General features: G+C 31.8%; 2 protein-coding genes across 2 annotated transcripts; both read left to right on the plus strand.

Annotated features, from left to right (window-relative positions):
* The first annotated feature begins 15,043 nt into the window (after positions 1-15,043).
* Positions 15,044-15,566, plus strand: LOC111372425 (xyloglucan endotransglucosylase/hydrolase protein 2-like). The gene is made up of 2 exons (XM_022994777.1): positions 15,044-15,224; positions 15,457-15,566. Exons 1-2 carry the CDS (start codon positions 15,062-15,064, stop codon positions 15,564-15,566), a joined length of 273 nt encoding a protein of 90 aa, XP_022850545.1. The 5' UTR covers positions 15,044-15,061.
* Positions 15,567-15,627: 61 nt separating this feature from the next.
* On the plus strand, positions 15,628-16,542 carry LOC111375810 (xyloglucan endotransglucosylase/hydrolase protein 3-like). The gene is made up of 2 exons (XM_022998715.1): positions 15,628-15,851; positions 16,099-16,542. The coding sequence occupies exons 1-2, from the start codon at positions 15,721-15,723 to the stop codon at positions 16,532-16,534; spliced, it is 567 nt and encodes a 188-aa protein (XP_022854483.1). The 5' UTR covers positions 15,628-15,720; the 3' UTR covers positions 16,535-16,542.
* The last annotated feature ends 523 nt before the right edge of the window (positions 16,543-17,065 follow it).

The following is a 17,065-nucleotide window of genomic DNA, read 5'->3' on the forward strand; positions in this document are numbered from 1 at the left end:
ATTCCGAAACTCCATAACTTGTCTTTTTATTTTCCTATGTAAGAATAATTTAATTGATCAATAACGATGAAAATTGCAAGCAAAATAAAGCAAGCGGTCCAAAGATATAAATTAAAATATAGTAATAAAGAAATGCATACGCAATGACTATTTTATTTTTTCCTTAAAGCATCTTCAAGAGATTCTTTATTTTTAAATAACATATTTAGCAATTTTTAGAGAGCATAACACTTAATTTTTCTACTCCCAAAAAATATTTATTGTTTTCCCTATCTTTTATATTCCTTAGCTTTTCTTTAAATTATTATATTATTTTCTTTCATTGAAAATTAAAATACTTTGAACATATTTGATTATAGAGAGTGAGTTTAGCTCTTCAAAATTGGAGAGCCAACTCATTCTCTATGTTAAAATATTAATTTGAGGAGCTTCTTGGAGTATAATTTTAGATTAGCGCCAACGTACATGACATTAAATGATAGATTCACTTAAATGTAATTCATGTGAGTTATTTAATGGATATTATCAAGTGTGACCACCTAAGTTAATGGTCTAGTACAATTGGTACTAGATAGAATTATTCATAATTTTAGGAATTGAATCTTTAAAATAAAGATGATGTTATGTTTAAGGAGTGTTTTGGAGATTCTTTTAGGGAACAAAGTAAAGATAAGAATCAAAACTACTCTTCGTAAATCTAATTCCAGAGATATAAGAGTCTTTTTGAATTTCGGCACATCACCCTAGTCCAATGGGTAAATGAAGAATTTAAATAGAGTTTAGAGTATATCCAAGGGACTTTTGTTTATATGAATATCTCATGTATTTCAATGATGCTCTCTATTTTGATTCTTTACTTCATATTTTTCAATAAATATTTATCGATTTCCCATCATTTTTTATTTAACATATTTTTTTTATACGTCAATTGTCAATCAGTTTAATTATGAATTAAATTATTTAAGAAGTATAATATCAAAATCCATAATTTACTGAATAGAATTATTATTAAGTCAGAATAAAGAATAAGTTGATTCTCCTGCAAATTTAGGAAACCAAACTTACTCTTTGTAGGAAATAGAGGTGGACTTAGGAGGAGAAAATGATTTTTTATTCAATTGTGGACTTGTCTTCAATTCAAGATTACATAGGTAATTATAGGACTTCCTATCACATAAGTTCATCCCCTCAATTTAATTTTACTAAATGCACCACACTTTATTAGATACACATTAATTAACAATACATGCATGCAAATATGAACAACAATTAACTAGGTACATATTAATTAATAATACATGTATTTTGAACTCCTAAATTCATTTAACTAAATTAAATAGGTTAAATGCATGTTTATTTTTCTAACCCCCTCCCCCCGTTAAACATGAATTTTACATACTCTAAGTAAGCTTGTTAATACCTAGAAAGTATTGAACTTGAGAGCTTGGTGAGAATATCTCCAATTTGGTCTTGAGACTTCACAAAATTAATCTCCACTACCTTGTTTGCAATGCATTCACGCACAAAGTGATATTTGGTTCTATATGCTTGCTACATTCATGAAACAATGGATCTTTGCTAAAGCAATCGCTAATTTGTTATCCACATTTGCTTTAGTAGGCTCTCTTTGTGAAAAATGAAGCTCATTCAACAAATTCCTTAGCCAAATTGCTTGTGTAACACAAGAACTAACATCAACATACTCAGCTTTACAAGTTGATAGAGTAACAATTGGTTGCTTCTTTGAGCTCCAAGTAAACGTTGTGTTACCCATGTAAAATACAAATCCGCTAGTACTCTTTCGATCATCAATATCGCCACCCCAATCACTATCACTGAAATCTCTAAGTCTGAAAACATTAGAGGCATAATAATGTAACCCGAAATCAAGAGTACCTTTAATGTAATATAAAATTTTCTTTGCAGCTTTCAAATGTGTTGTCGTTGGAGTCTCCATATAACGACTAACTAGTCCTACTAATATATCTGATCTTGTACAAGTTAAATATCTCAGGCTTCCAACTAAGCTTTGAAACAAAGTTGGATCTACCTTTGCACCATCATCATATCTAGAAAGTTTGATGCTACATTCTACTAGAGTGTCAACTGGATTGCAATTACTCATGTTGAATTTCTGTAGAACTTCTTTTGCATAATTTTCCTGTAAGATGAAAATGCCTTCCTCCGTCTGCTTCACTTCTATCCCAAGATAATAGGACATAAGTCCTAAATCTGTCATTTCGAATTCACAGTACATTTTGCTCTTGAATTCTTCAAACATCTTTGGATTGTTGCCTATAAAAATTAGACCATCGACATATAGTCAAACAATCAGAACTCCATTGTCATTCACCTTAATGTAGAGAGCATGCTCATAAGGACATTTGGTGCTTGCTTTAGTCCGTAAAGAGCTATCTTTAATTTCAACACTTTGTCATCATTTCCTTTTACTGCAAAGCCGGGAGATGTTGCACATAGACCTTCTCTTCAAGATAGCCATTGAGAAAGGCTTATTTGACATCCGTTTGAAAAATCTTCCACTTGTTTTGTGCAGCCAAAGAAATTATCTGTTGTATGGTCTCTAATTGAGCTACTGGAGCAAAAACTTCTTCATAATCGATGCCTTAACATTGTTTGTATCCTTTTACCACAAGTCTTGCTTTGTATCTTTCCACCCCTCCTTTAGAATTTTTCTTAGTTTTGTACACTCATTTAACTCCGATGGCAGCATCTCCCTTGGGAATGTTTGTTAATCCCCAAGTGTTATTCTTCTTAATTGCTCCGATTTCTTCATTCATGGCTTTTCTCCATTTCTCATCCTTAGCAACTTCATGAAAACCTATGGGCTCAACATTTGCAAATAGACAAAAGAAAGTAATATCATTTATTCTCTCAATTTCTCGATATATATCATCAAGCCTCCTCGTACGCAAAGGCCTTTCACTTGAACTTCCTTCAGAAACATCAATTTCACCATGTGATGGTGATGTTGGGAGAGTAGTGGTCTCACGTCTTTCTTCATTGTCATCTTCCTCCTCCAGGAAAGGAAGAAAATCATACCTATTTTCTTAAACATGCCAATTCCATGTTGTTTCCTCATCAAAATCCACATCTTTACTAATAAACACCTTCTCATCACTTGGATTATAGAGCTTGTAGCCTTTTGTTCTTGAATCATAGCCAACGAGCACACATGGGCATATGCAATGTATCCAAATACCTTCAAATGAGATAATACTGGTTTTCTCCCATTCCATGCTTCAATTGGAGTCTTGTGGGCTAAAGCCTTTGTAGCACACCGGTTCAACAAGTAGACAGCACAATCGACAACTTCTACCCAAAATTCTTTTGGCATTTTCTTTGTCTTCATCATGCTCTTTGACATATTGAAAATTGTTCGGTTCTTTCGTTCAACAACATCGTTCTAATGTGGAGATTCTGGAGCAGTTAGGAATAGACGAATTTCGTTGGCATCACAGAAGTCTTGAAAATATCTGAAAGTGAATTCGCCTCCTCTATCTGATCTCACAGCTTGAATTTTAAATCCACTTTCTTTTCTACAAGAGCTTTAAAATTCGGAAAGCACTCAAACACCTTCAATTTTTCTTTCAGAAAATACTCCCATATTTTTCTATTGAAATCATCAATAAACAAAAGAAAATATTTATTCTTACCAAAAGAACATAGAGTGATTGGCCCACACACATCAGTATGTATCAATTGTAGTTGCCTTAAAACTCTTGATTGAGACTCCTTTGGAAAGAACTTTCTTGACTTCTTACCAAGTAGACACCCTTCACAAAGCTGATCGGGCTGATGTATTGGAGGCAAACCTTTTACCATTCCATCGCTAGCCATTGTTTTGAGCCCTCCAAAATTTATGTGCCCAAATCATAAATGTCACAACCATGATGAGTCTTTATAACATGACGTCAAACACTTAGTCGTATCAGTTTGTTTGGACAACACAAACAAATGATTTTTCGCGATGGGTACTTTAGCAATCAAATTTCCTGTATCATCCTTTAAAAACGCGTTGCAACCTTTTGTGAACAAAACATAATCTTTCTCCAATAATTGACCCACACTCAAAATATCATTCTTCATATCTGGAGCATAGTAAACATTTGAAATAAATTGGTGATTTCCATCCTTCAAATGTATCAAGATTTTACCTTTCCCCCTTACTGGAATTTTGGAGGAATCCCCGAATGTGATATTGTCACCAACCTTCTCATCAACCTCTATGAACAAATATTTATTCCCACAAATATGATTACTAGCTCCAGCATCAAGGAACCAATAATGTTTTTCTCCTTGCTACAAGTCCTTGCAAGCTATCAAAAGAGTAGACTTTATTTCTTCATTATTTTCTATATCTTCTTCATGAGAGAAATTAGCTTTCACACCATCACCACTTTTACATTTCCATGAATAATGTCCAAATTGATGACAAGTATAACATTTAAATTGTGACTTGTCATACCTCTTTTGATATGGTCTAGTTCCTCCTTTGCCATGCCCTCTTGTTGAGTTGGATTTGATAATTTTCATCTCTATGTTGAAATGAAATATGGTTACCTCTTCCAAAACCTCGTCCACGCGCTCTTCCTTTGTAACTTGTATTTCCCTTTTCTTCCTTGTCTTTCAATGTAAGCTTCGATTGTAAAACATGTTCCAAGGGCTCCTTCCTTCTTCTATTAAACTTCTCTTCATATGCTTCCAATCATCCGCTTAATTCATATCTTCCAAGTCCTTCGATTCTTCAATGGCAGTCATCACGTGATCAAATTTCTCACTAACTCATCTAAGGATTTTCTCAATCACCCTTAAATCAATCACATCTTCATCAAGCCTCTTCATTTAGTTTGTAACTATCACCACTCATGAAATATAATCCGACACCTTTTCGAATTCCTTCATGTGAATAGCTTCAAATTCACCTCGTAGATTTTGGAGGCGAACTTTCTTTGCCTTCTCCTTTCCTTTGCAGGCAACTTGAAGCATACCCCATAATTGATTTGCTGTAGTAGCATTAGAAACCTTCTCCAAAGCGGCCTCATCCAATGCTTGGTGAATAAGAAAAACAGCATTTTGATCTTTCCTCTTAGTGCTTTGTAAAAGATTCCTTCGTACTTGAGTGAGAGTAGCTAGATCGGTGGGAGCCTCATAATCGTTCTCCACAATGTCCCATGCATCATGTGCACCAAGTAGTGCCTTCATGCGAATGCACCAATTATCAAATTTCTCTTTGGATAGTTTTGAAATTTTGAAGGGGATCATGTTGGTATTTGCCATTGTTTCTTGTATTGTGGCTCTAATACTACTTTGCAGGAAATAGAAGTGGACTTAGGAAGAGGAAATGATTTTCTATTTAATTGTGGACTTGTCTTCAACTCAAGACTACATAGGTATTTATAGGACTTCCTATCACATAAATTCATCCCCTTAATTTAATTCTACTACATGCACCACACTTTACTAGGTATACATTAATTAACAATACATGCATACATGAACCACAATTAACTAGGTACATATTATTTAATAATACATGTATTTCCAACTCCTAAATTCATTCAACTAAATTAAATAAGTTAAGTGCATGTTTATTTTTCTAACACTCTCTACTTTATAAAGTTAAAATAAAGTCACTTTGAGCTTATTTTTAAATATTGGCTTTCTAAATTGAAATCACTATATTTAGAGTTTCTTGGAGATACTCTTCATAGAAGGAGGTCTCCAATAAATTTGTTTAAAATGTTTAAGTATCATTACACCCTTAATTATTTTTACATTAATAATAATAGGAAAAAAAATCAAAACTAGAAAGTAAACAAATAGAAGAAATATAAAATGTAAATGATGAGATAATTTCGGACAAAAAAATCATGTTTTTGGCTGTGTCTTTTAATTAAATAGAGACGAGGAAAAGAAGATTATTTATTCGCTATAATAATTTCATATCTTGGATTATTAGCCTTTTGTCAACAATTTTATCATCTAAATAGATAGAAAGTTTCTATTGGTACTTCGTCGCAATGTACAAAGCTGGAAGGTTGAGGGTTCACTTACTATATTAATTGAAGGTTGGAGCCCGTTTATTGTATTTCGCCATTGTTTGAACCCCATTTTTATACTTAAATAGATTTTGTAATATTGTATTTTTTTTATATATATTTTTTTAGAATGTCATGTGGTTGAAAAGCAAAAATTTTAAATTTACGTACAAATTATTTTATTAATAGAATGTGTGATTGAAAATGAGAATGAAAACAAAGAGTTATTGGATAGTGTGGCTCAAATAGGGGCTTCATATAGATTAGGGATTTTGATTATAATTTTCTTGTAATAATGATAATGAGCATCTATAGCTCTTAATTGTTCCAAGGATGAAAATACTCGAGGCTAAGGCCTAAAAAATCAATTTTATTAACAAGCCCTTATATGTTGGTGTATATTTTCATCTTTATTCGATGTGAGATTTGTCCTTTAATATACTCCGCAAGATAGTAGCTTGTTTGATCATATTCAACTTGAAATTCATGTGCTCACTTTTTGAGTCTTAATTGGATCGGATTGCATATTTGAGCTTAATAGACTTTGATATCATGTTAAGATTTGAAATTTTATATTGAAAGGTTAACCTTATTACAAGGAGTAATCCAAATCATTATATGTTCGTCTATATGTTCACACTAATTAGAGATAATTGTTTGTTTCTTTTTATGACAGGTTTGGAAGTAAACGTGTATCTTGTCTTATTGACTCGAACAGTTAGGAATTAGACATTAATCCGGGATGCAAAATATTTTAAATTGTGACAAAATAAAAGATATAATAAAATAAATGCAAGTGTAAGCCACAAGGATTTTATGTAGTTCGACAATTGTAACTATGTTATAGAGCCACAGACTAAGATATTTCACTAAATCAATGAAAGAAAAAGGGATACAAAAGTATACCCTGCATTTATGAGCCGACGCGAAGGCATTCTCTCTCTCCTTTTTTTTTTTTTTCTCATCTCATTTCTCTATTGAACATTTGCCTGGCTTCTGCATATTGTCACTGTCCAAGCCCATCTATTTACAGTTTATACACAAAACAAAGTTATTTGGACGTCTGGTGAATTCCTTTGTCAACATTTGTGGCTACTTTTCCTCAATTCTCAAAATGGATTCAATGTACCATTCCATTTTTACTTCACTGCTATGAGAAAAACCATGTAGCCCACAAAAATTATGCAAATTCTATATTCCTTGTCCACCATTTATGAATAATAACTCCAATATTCACATCCAGTGCTGACGTGAAATCTTGCATACAGTCATAAATATTTTACAATTTATAACGTTATTTGTTGTGTGAAGCTTTCAAACAGTCTTCACTATTCAACACAGAAACTAGCAAATTTAGGGAAGGGAAGGGTGGGGAGGGGAGAGGAAGGGACAGTGGGGTGGGGTCAACTGCCCCCATTAGGATATGAAAGTGAGCCCTGCTACAAAAAACTGTTTTTACAAGGCAACCGGCCAATAGGGGACACTTGTTCCCCTGATGGAGAAAAGGTAATTGTTGAAGAGAGTTTTGAAGAATTACGTAGTCTAGTTTTTGTATTTATAGGCTAACTTGTTTTCTTTGATACAAGTGATTTCGTTTTTTCAAGTGTGTAAGAAGGATTTGTGATGACGAATTTATTACTCATTTTTATTGCATAAATAAATTTAACAATTAATGTGAAATGATTTTTATATATGTAAAGTAATATATAAATATATAACAATGCATGAGTAATTTTTTTTTTAAATAGATAGAAAACGGCAACGTTCCCTCTATCACAACGTTTACTCAACGTTGCCAAAACTCATTCGCAACGCTCAGAACCGTGATTTGCAACGTTCAATGAACGTTGCCAAAATTATTCACTCTACGGCAACATCTGAACCCAAAATAGACGCTTGAACGTAGTGACAGGTCTTTGGCAACGTTTTTTGACCGTAGCAAAAGGTGATTTTTGGTGTAGTGTTATTCCATCACTTACAACTCTTATTTGTCGAATTATCAGATATATGAAAACTCTAAAGTTAGGGCATGTCACTTGGAATATATTTGGATGACAAAACCTCATTAGAAACTCTGGAAAATACTAATGGTTTCTATCAGCTAAGGACTTACACGCAGTGCAGCTAGAATTGGGACTCAAAACTCCTTGTCCTCATTTTTTAAGGTTTGGGATCCATGTGTTTGTCTTGATTTGAAACGATATGCATGTAACTTGTAAGTTTACATAAATATAGACTAAATGCTTAATAGAGATTGAAAATCTTGTCTGCGAAGTTTACATTTTCATCAGAAGCAATTAAAAAATATATAAGCAAAATAACCAAAATAAATGTGATAAACCATAACTTCAAAATGTGCATAAATGATGCAAATGTAACCAGCGACATGGTTTGCTAGAGCCAATATGATACTTGAACAAACTGAAGGAGAAGGGGAAGGTCTACTTGGTACTCTTATGTGAATGACATGTGTTGGAATATTTTCTTGTACAACCAGAGGAAGGAAAGGAAAAAAGGAAAAAAAAAAAGCGAAGTAAAATACCGGAAATAGAAGCTAGAAACTTTTCCTAAAACTATATTTGCCACCTCTTGTATAGCTTTCGGGACTTTTGAAAAGTAGTTTTGAGGACCTTTCAAGGATTTGCACAAATCAATGAAGTGAAGTTCTCAAAGGAACAAGAAAACTTTGAATATGAAATTCTGAAATTTGAAGTTTTAGTGGAGGAAGATGGAGCAATTTAACGAGTCTTGTATGATACACTGATCCTCCAACTCATATATATAGCTTATAAATGACACCGAACTATCCATGAAAAGGCACTAAAAAACCAGGCCTAAAATTCAAATAAATTGGCCGTTCGAGCACAGCTGACTTTGCATAAAACAAATTCTGGTTTATGCTTCTTTTCACCCATTAATCCAGTTGAAATATTGTACTTGTATTTTAAGCTATAAACTTTCCCAAAAAGTAAAATTAGTTAATAGAATTTATTTTGCTTCATTGAAAATGATAACAATTATTTCTAAGTTTCAAATAAAAGATATTAGTAAAACTACGATTTTGAAAAATGAATTACAATGAAATTTAGAAGCAAATAAAGTACAAATAGAATCATCGGTACAAAATCTATCATCTTCAATTGTTACTCCAATAGAAATGTTGTTTGGTTCAACTATTTTTGCATTAGATGAAATCAAAGCTAGCTCCATTATAGGAGCATCATTACTTAACACAATTTTTAAAAAAAAAAAATTATAGAGAGAAAATACAAAATTAAAATATATGTTGTATTTATGTGTTATAATAATATATATTGTGAAATTATTAATGTTACTGAAATTTTAAAATAATAATAGTTCAAAAAAAAGTTAATTATAAAAAATAAAATTTTAGTAAATAATGACGGCGACATTTGAACTCTAAAACTTTGTATGATTTTCTAATATTTAAGATATATTCTCTTGGTGCTCAATAATTTGCAAAATTGTATCAACTGGTGTTGTCACGAAAAATGTAGTTATAATAGACTTTCTGAGGATGGTAATTATATTGGTACTAAATTAAGTTCAATGATTAAAACATTGATGAACCTTGACATCATTGTATGCTGTGGACATGCTGAAGTTTGAAATAGATATTTCAATTGCGGCATTTTTTACGAAGAAGAAAATCAACAATGACTAATTAGTCTATTATAGTAGCATAGAAAATTCATATTTAGAAAAAACAAAATAGAGAATGAAAATCTTGAAGGGAAGCACAACAGCATTGCTTGGTTCAATCGACAATTTAACTACAAACACGGCCCTTCTTTTCTTGAGTTAGGAATTTAGGATAAGAGCTACATTACAGGCATCTAATAATACTAAGAATGGACTTATTGCAAAAAACATATATTTTAGTAAATATCAAGAAAAACATATAAGCTCCTCAGTAATATTGAGTGCAATGGTGCATAAATAATACAACTAAATTACATCGGGTGCAATGGTGCATAAATAGTTACTGATAGAAATATCAAGAAAAACATATAAGCTTCTCAGTAATATTGACTCTTCGTCCTTAGTTCATCGACATGTAAATCATGCACAACCAAATAAAAAGATATATAAATATTTATATATGAATATATTCACTTTTAGTATTATTTATAATAAAGGGCGACTTTTATATTTCAAGCATCTAAAATTAGGTGGCCAAGTTTTAACATAAGCTGAAGGAGTAATTTCAGAATCTTCAGCCAGTAATAGCTAAAATGCCATGTCAAAAGTGTAAATTAGACAAGTTCAGAAATAGTTAAAATTAGTATCAGTGTCACTTAAAATTTTTAGCATCAAAGATATTATAAAAGAAAATTTGTAATTTTAAAAAGGTAATAAGCAACCATTACGAATTGTTGATTTACCTTAAGCACAAGATTATTGAGCAAAATTCAAACTTTTGCCTCACTCCATGTCTGCATATCAATTAAAATTTATCCACAAGCAGTAAATTAAAAAGGGTTAGTTTCCAGTAAAATGTGCCCATTATTTGCCCACTCATCCCACATCAAACCATTTCGTGGAATGATTCACAACTCTCCTCCAGCGAGCTGACTATAGAAGGGCAAAAATCAAACGAGGATGGATGGTTAAAAAATAATAATAATAGTTGAAGATGTGAATTTTGTAAATTTGAGCAAAGTTGAAAAGAAGAGATCAAAAAAGGGGCTAGGATTTCATACAACCAAAAAGCTTATTGTGCAAAAGTTCTCAATACAAGAGATTTAAATAGTCTAATAAACAAAAGACTAAATTAACCCATCCTAACAAGTAAAATGACATTTGTATTTTTCTATCAATATAGAATAATACAAGCAAAAATAATATAAGTAGTTATGCTGATATGTTCTCTCAAACTCACGATGCGACAACTAAAAAAGTAACGAGATTTTGTCAATCAAAAACCAAGAACATTGATTAGAGTTCAAACTCATGCCCATGACATCCAGATTAATATCATCTCTATAAGATACATCATCGGCAAAATTTAATGGAAATTATAGTTTCGACATATGGCAAGAGGACAATGCGTTACTAATTTGGCTAGAAAAAACTTGCTTCAAAGAATTTACTTCCACAACGTTGGTTGGAAAGATGTGTATAACCTTATCTAAGGTTGTAGTTAGAGGTCTCCAAGGCGTAATTTGTTATCCACTGCTTTGTGTAGAGGTGGTAATACACGATGTAGCTTACTTCATTCATTTTTCTTTATTACCATTTCAAATATTAATACACTTGGGTTCAAACTCCACATTCTTGTTAGGATAAGTAGGCCTAAAAATTTTATCTTGACTTGAGTGGCTATATATAAACTAAATAGAAAAACAACAGCTATCCTAACAAAATAAGAAGACAATGAAGGGGGCGTGAATTGGGTGAGGAAGAGACTTTTTTCTTATTCTCTTTTTAATTTTGTTTATATTGTCAGGGATTTTTTATTTTCTTTTTCTATTTTAAAGTTTTCCCAACTCTAAGGCCATGTTTGATATGACAACTTTTCCATGGAAAATGAAAAAGACTTTCCCTTTTCCAAGTTTTTACATGTTTGATAGCATCAATTTTTTAGGTAATTAAAATTTCAACTTTCAGCCACACGTGCACCTTTTCCAAGAAATGGAGGAATTCATTTTCTCATGTATTAGGTGGTTTTTCATTTTCCAGGTTGACTTTTCTGTTTTATTTTTTTATTTTTTTTTATTTTTTGACAATGAAAATTTACAATTGTAACAAATTCTTTCATTTTAGTGGACAATTTTCATATAAAACAAAGTCAAACGAACATTAAAAGATAGATGATTTTCTTGATTTTTTATTTTTTTGGGTAATGGAAACAAATTTCATTCCCAATACTAGTAAATTCTAACCCTTTAACTAACAATTTTCATGCAAAATAAAGTTAAACGAACACAAAAAAAAAAAAAAAAAAAAAATTTTTTTTTCAAAATATCTTCCTTCTTCCTTCATGCCTCCTTTTATAGTAGAGTTTGGAATCTTATCTTGGACAGGTGTCTTCCACTTTCTTTGTTCCCCCGGCCCATGTATTTGTATTTAAGTCCCTCTATTTAGAATTTTTTAACTATAGTCTATACTAAAAAAAATGTTGCCAAAACATGAAGACAAAAGCAAAGGCAACAGTCAGTGAATGTTGCAAAAAATGTAAATGCATCAGTTAGGGATGTTGCAAAAATATGTAAAGGCAACAGGTAAAGAACATTGCAAAAAGTTAAATACAACATTCGCAGAAGCCCTTTCACAACGGCCTTTGAGTGTTGTCGTATCCTTCAATTCTACGGTAACATCGAAACCCTCAAACATACTAATAAATGTTGCAAAAAGTCTTTCGCAACATTTTTTGCATGTTGCAAAATGTAGTTTTTGTTGAAGATCTTCAATATCAGTTTGTAAATTCATTAGTCAAAGCAAGTGTTAGACATTATAATGCATACTTATCTACGCATTTAAATTTGCATAATGTTGACTGTTTGAGCGGATTTATAATTAAGGTAGTGTATATATTGTGTTTATAATTTATAGTTTAACCCAAATTTGGGGATGATTGATGCAAAAGAAAGTGATTTGGAACATGAAAAGACAGAAAGATGAAAAAGGAGGAACTCTCGTATGGATCATACGAGAAAATTATAGCACAGTTTTCTATTACTATATTTTCAGAGAAAATGATAAAACCGTTGAAAAGATAGTTGAATTTTAATTCAACTAACAAAATGAATCGCATTTTGAACGTTGGATCGAAAGTTTTGCACATTTGAACTTCAAGGACTAAACATGTACTAAAACAGAAAACTAAGAACCAAATTGCACATAAGCCGAAAGTTACAGTTGGTGGCCAACCACAAGCTTTGGTCGACCGCTCACTGGGCAAAAACAGGTCCTGAAAGATCTGTGTCACTCTCAAACTGCCCCCTGATTCCGTTCAGCCTTAAAAAGTCTAAATTTTGGATTCTAATCCATGGATACTTTGGTTTTTTTTTTTGCACATGACTTCCAAGGCCAATTAGGGCCTGTTTGACATAATTTTTGCTTTTCTTTTTGTAGAAGATTTTTTGAAGGAAGCTACCATAATTTTCGTCTAAAAACTAATATTTAAGAACACTTTTCATTTTGGAAATACTTTTAGAGGAAGCCACGTTGAACCAACTTTTTATAAAAATTCTTTTTAACTATCAAAATAAACTTTAACAAAATTAGCCAAATGGGTTCAAAAGTAACTTTTAAATTTCAAAAACTCCTTTTGAATTTTTAAAAGTCATACCAAATGGGCCTTTAATCTAGGTAAAAACTAGGGAGAAGTATACCTCAGTTTTCATACCATATCATGGAGAACATTTGGAAGAGAAAAACCATGGTTAGAGGTTTCATTAAGAAAAGAGTGGATTTTTTATGCTAGATATTCATCTCTTTCTTGTATTCCTTTAAAATAGAGTGATGTATTGTACTCTTTAACGAGTTTTTCTTCCTTTATGATAAATAGCTAAACTTTTAGTTGTGACATAGTTTTGAACCTTTAATTTCAATTCTCAAGTTTACTTTTTTAATTCATTAAAGTATTGATTTTTCTTCTTATCTTAATGCTTGGGAATATTTGGACAATATTTCTATTTTTATGATTTGTGGATTGTAATAAATCGAGAGATGAGTTATTAATTTATACCTTGTAGTAAAATTCAACAATTTGGTAGAAGATAGAGATACACTTTAGTATTATTATGATCTTTAATTGAATTTCTAGAAGATTTAATGCATTTTATTATGGCCTGTTTAGATTTGTATAAAGATAAGGTGAGTTGACTTAACCAAATATGATTGATTCAAAGTTGAGAGGCAAGTTAATTAAATTAATAAATTATATATATATATATATGAATCGTACATTTGCGAAATCGACGAAATATAATCAATTGTAAAATATGTTAAATTCAGTAGCTATATTGATTATATATTTCGTCGATTTCACAACTGTACGATTCATATATATAGCTATATAAATTATTCAATTATTTTTTTTATTATTCAATCAATTAAAAATATATAGACCTCATGGAGATTAGTCAGTTAAAGAGTAAAGGAAGAGTTTCGAAGAGGACAGCAATGTACTCAATTTGAGGAGGAAAGAAAACCAGAGTAGTTTCAAAGCATTTTATGTTGAGAATTATAAAATCCTAATTCTATTCCATCAAAAGCAATCAATTATTTTGAAGAAAAAGTAAACACTCAAGAACATATAAGATTCATTAAGTTCACGTCGATGTGAGATTACATTATTTTCCACCACAATAGTAATTCACCACGTCGAAAGTAGGTTTACAAGAGAAAATTACACTATTATCTTCTCTTAACCTCTCTTTCTTTATTTTTCAATGATAGTAATAAAGTTTAAGATAGTTCTCTATCTATAAGATAAATTAGGACAAAATCAAATTATTATAAAAGGATTCTAATTCCTTAATAGGTTGCAACAGGTGAAAATATTTAATATATATAATAATTAGACTCAACTTGACACTTTGCAATTTGAGATGTTTGGAACAGGTTTACAGCTTGCCTCATTAAAGATTGTTTCTTTTTACAGTTGCCACCCCCATCACACAACCCACTACCACCCCCACCAACAAAAGAGTTTTTCTCAAAATAATGACAATTTCTCCCACCAACACTGCCCCACCACCACCACCGCAACTCATCAAATGAGTTAATTTCCAAAAAGTGCTGCACAGGTTTACAGCGTTACACTAACTCCATTAAATTATAACAACAAAAATAAGAAGTTAAGTAGTTGGTATTTCATCCCTTAGTACTTGTTACTATTTTTTAACACTCTTGAATGGACAATTAGCCGAGTAATTTAAAACTTTCGCCAGTACTCTATTTAAATACAGGTCAATGAGTTTATTTCTGCAAAAAACAATTCATGTTAACAAATTAAGAAGATTCTAATCCCGATGGATTACTATGCAATTAGCCTGTTTCTAATTCTCTTTGTGGCCTGTGGATATGCTGATGAATTCCCATTTGATCAAAACTACTCTCCTCAGTGGGGTGGTGATCATCTTTCTGTTCTTGATCAGGGAAGGGTAGTCCAACTGCTAATAGACGAACACTCCGGTTTGTATTTAACTCTCTCTCTCTCTCTCTCTCTCTCTCTCTCTCTCTCTACTGTATTAGCATGTTACGTAGAGGGGATTGGATTATACATACCCATGCACTCTATGTTTTATGCCCTCAAGTTTCATGTAAGGGACAGTAGATAAATGAATGTGCATATATCAGGTATAGATTGTGGATTCAAGCTGATTTTAGGACTTTTCTTTGCTCTAATTAATTATTAAATATGCAGGAGCTGGATTCCATTCAAAACAGGATTTTGGTTCTGGATATTTTCGAATGATGATAAAATTACCAGGCAATCATTCTCAAGGAATCATAACGACTTTTTACGTAATTTAAATACATTTTGAGATGATTATGTGTGTTTTCCACGCATTGTTTTTGTTTTGGGCTGATTAATTTGATAATTTTGTAGTTAACTTCAATCCCAGTAGGTGGACAAGCAACAAACCACTATGAGTTTGATTTCGAGTTCTTGGGAGGTCATAATCCCATGGCTTACAGATTGAATACAAATGTGTTTGCAAATGACAAGGGACATAGGGAGCAACAATTTTGTCTTTGGTTTGATCCTACTGCAGATTTTCACAAATATGAACTTTTTTGGAACCAGTACCAAATAGTGTACGTACATGATGAATTACTTATGTTTCATTGAATCCACTCATTATTTAATTAAAAGTTTTAATCATAAGAGAGAAGATTATTATTTTTATATAAATTTAGCGTTCAAACATAACATATTAACTTAAATTGAGTATTTTATCCTCCTCTTTTTATTTTCATATTACATTACATTCGACATTTATACGATTAGATGTTTAATTGATAACATATGACTTGTATATTTTTGTTGATTTTGTGTATATAGGTTCTTTATAGACGGGACGCCAATAAGAGTGTTCAAAAACAACACAAATATTGGAGTGAGTTATCCATCAAACTCCATGCACATAGAAGCAAGCATATGGAATAGCACTGCATGGGTAGGACCAGTGGATTGGAGTCAAGGGCCCTTCATTGCTCATTATCAAGGATTTTCAATTGATGGGTGCAAATATAACACTCTTAACCCTAAGGCATGCGATAATTGGAATGCAGGAAAAGATCGGAAGCTGAGTCCTGATCAACAAAGAAGATATCATGATGCTAGAAAGAAGTACATGGTTTATGATTACTGTTCCAACAACTCAAAAAAATTCGCAGAGTGCTTATCTGATTTCCCAGTAGAAGAGCAAATTGAAGAGGATATGAACAACGTAGGGTTTAATCCGTCATCTAATTGGGACGAGAATCTCCACACTTAGAAAAGGTGCAGCCACTTTTGTTCCTAGTGCAGGAAATGCATTTGGATACATACATGAAGACATTAATGCATGAAGGGATAAACGATGTTTTTGTCATTCCAAAAATTGGTCTTGGGAGAATAATGAGAATAAAGATGAGGAGACTACAAAATTTATGATAAGACAAATAATGACGTGAATCCACTTATTTATTTATAATTCATTTATACACCACCTTCACAGCTCCCATCTCACCCCCATTCTATTATGAACTAAGAAGTAATAACTAAATTGTTTAAATGAAGTTTTAAAATATATATTAAAGTAGGGATAGCGCTAGAGATCGATTTTAGGGTGGGCAGAAAACAAATTTCTTACATAGACAGGAAGGGTGGCCCCTAATAAGAAAATAAAATACAAATTTTTTCTTTAAGTTTTTAAACGTATAATAAACCCACACTTCTAAAGATGTTTTTCAAGACAACAACAATAAAACAAGTTTTTGACTTTATTTTCCGAAACACCCCCTAAAAGGGACTTAATATTAAGACT

Source organism: Olea europaea, chromosome 2 (assembly GCF_002742605.1).
Source record: "Olea europaea var. sylvestris chromosome 2, O_europaea_v1, whole genome shotgun sequence".
NCBI lineage: Eukaryota > Viridiplantae > Streptophyta > Magnoliopsida > Lamiales > Oleaceae > Olea > Olea europaea.

What these genes read in the sequence shown, in the direction of transcription:
- LOC111375810 (XM_022998715.1), top strand. Translation starts at nt 15,721, where the DNA reads ATGGCTTACAGATTGAATACAAATGTGTTTGCAAATGACAAGGGACAT. An exon ending in TGGAACCAGTACCAAATAGT is followed by an intron (nt 15,852 to 16,098) that starts GTACGTACATGA and finishes TTGTGTATATAG; the next exon opens with GTTCTTTATAGACGGGACGC.
- LOC111372425 (XM_022994777.1), top strand. Translation starts at nt 15,062, where the DNA reads ATGGATTACTATGCAATTAGCCTGTTTCTAATTCTCTTTGTGGCCTGT. An exon ending in GCTAATAGACGAACACTCCG is followed by an intron (nt 15,225 to 15,456) that starts GTTTGTATTTAA and finishes TTAAATATGCAG; the next exon opens with GAGCTGGATTCCATTCAAAA.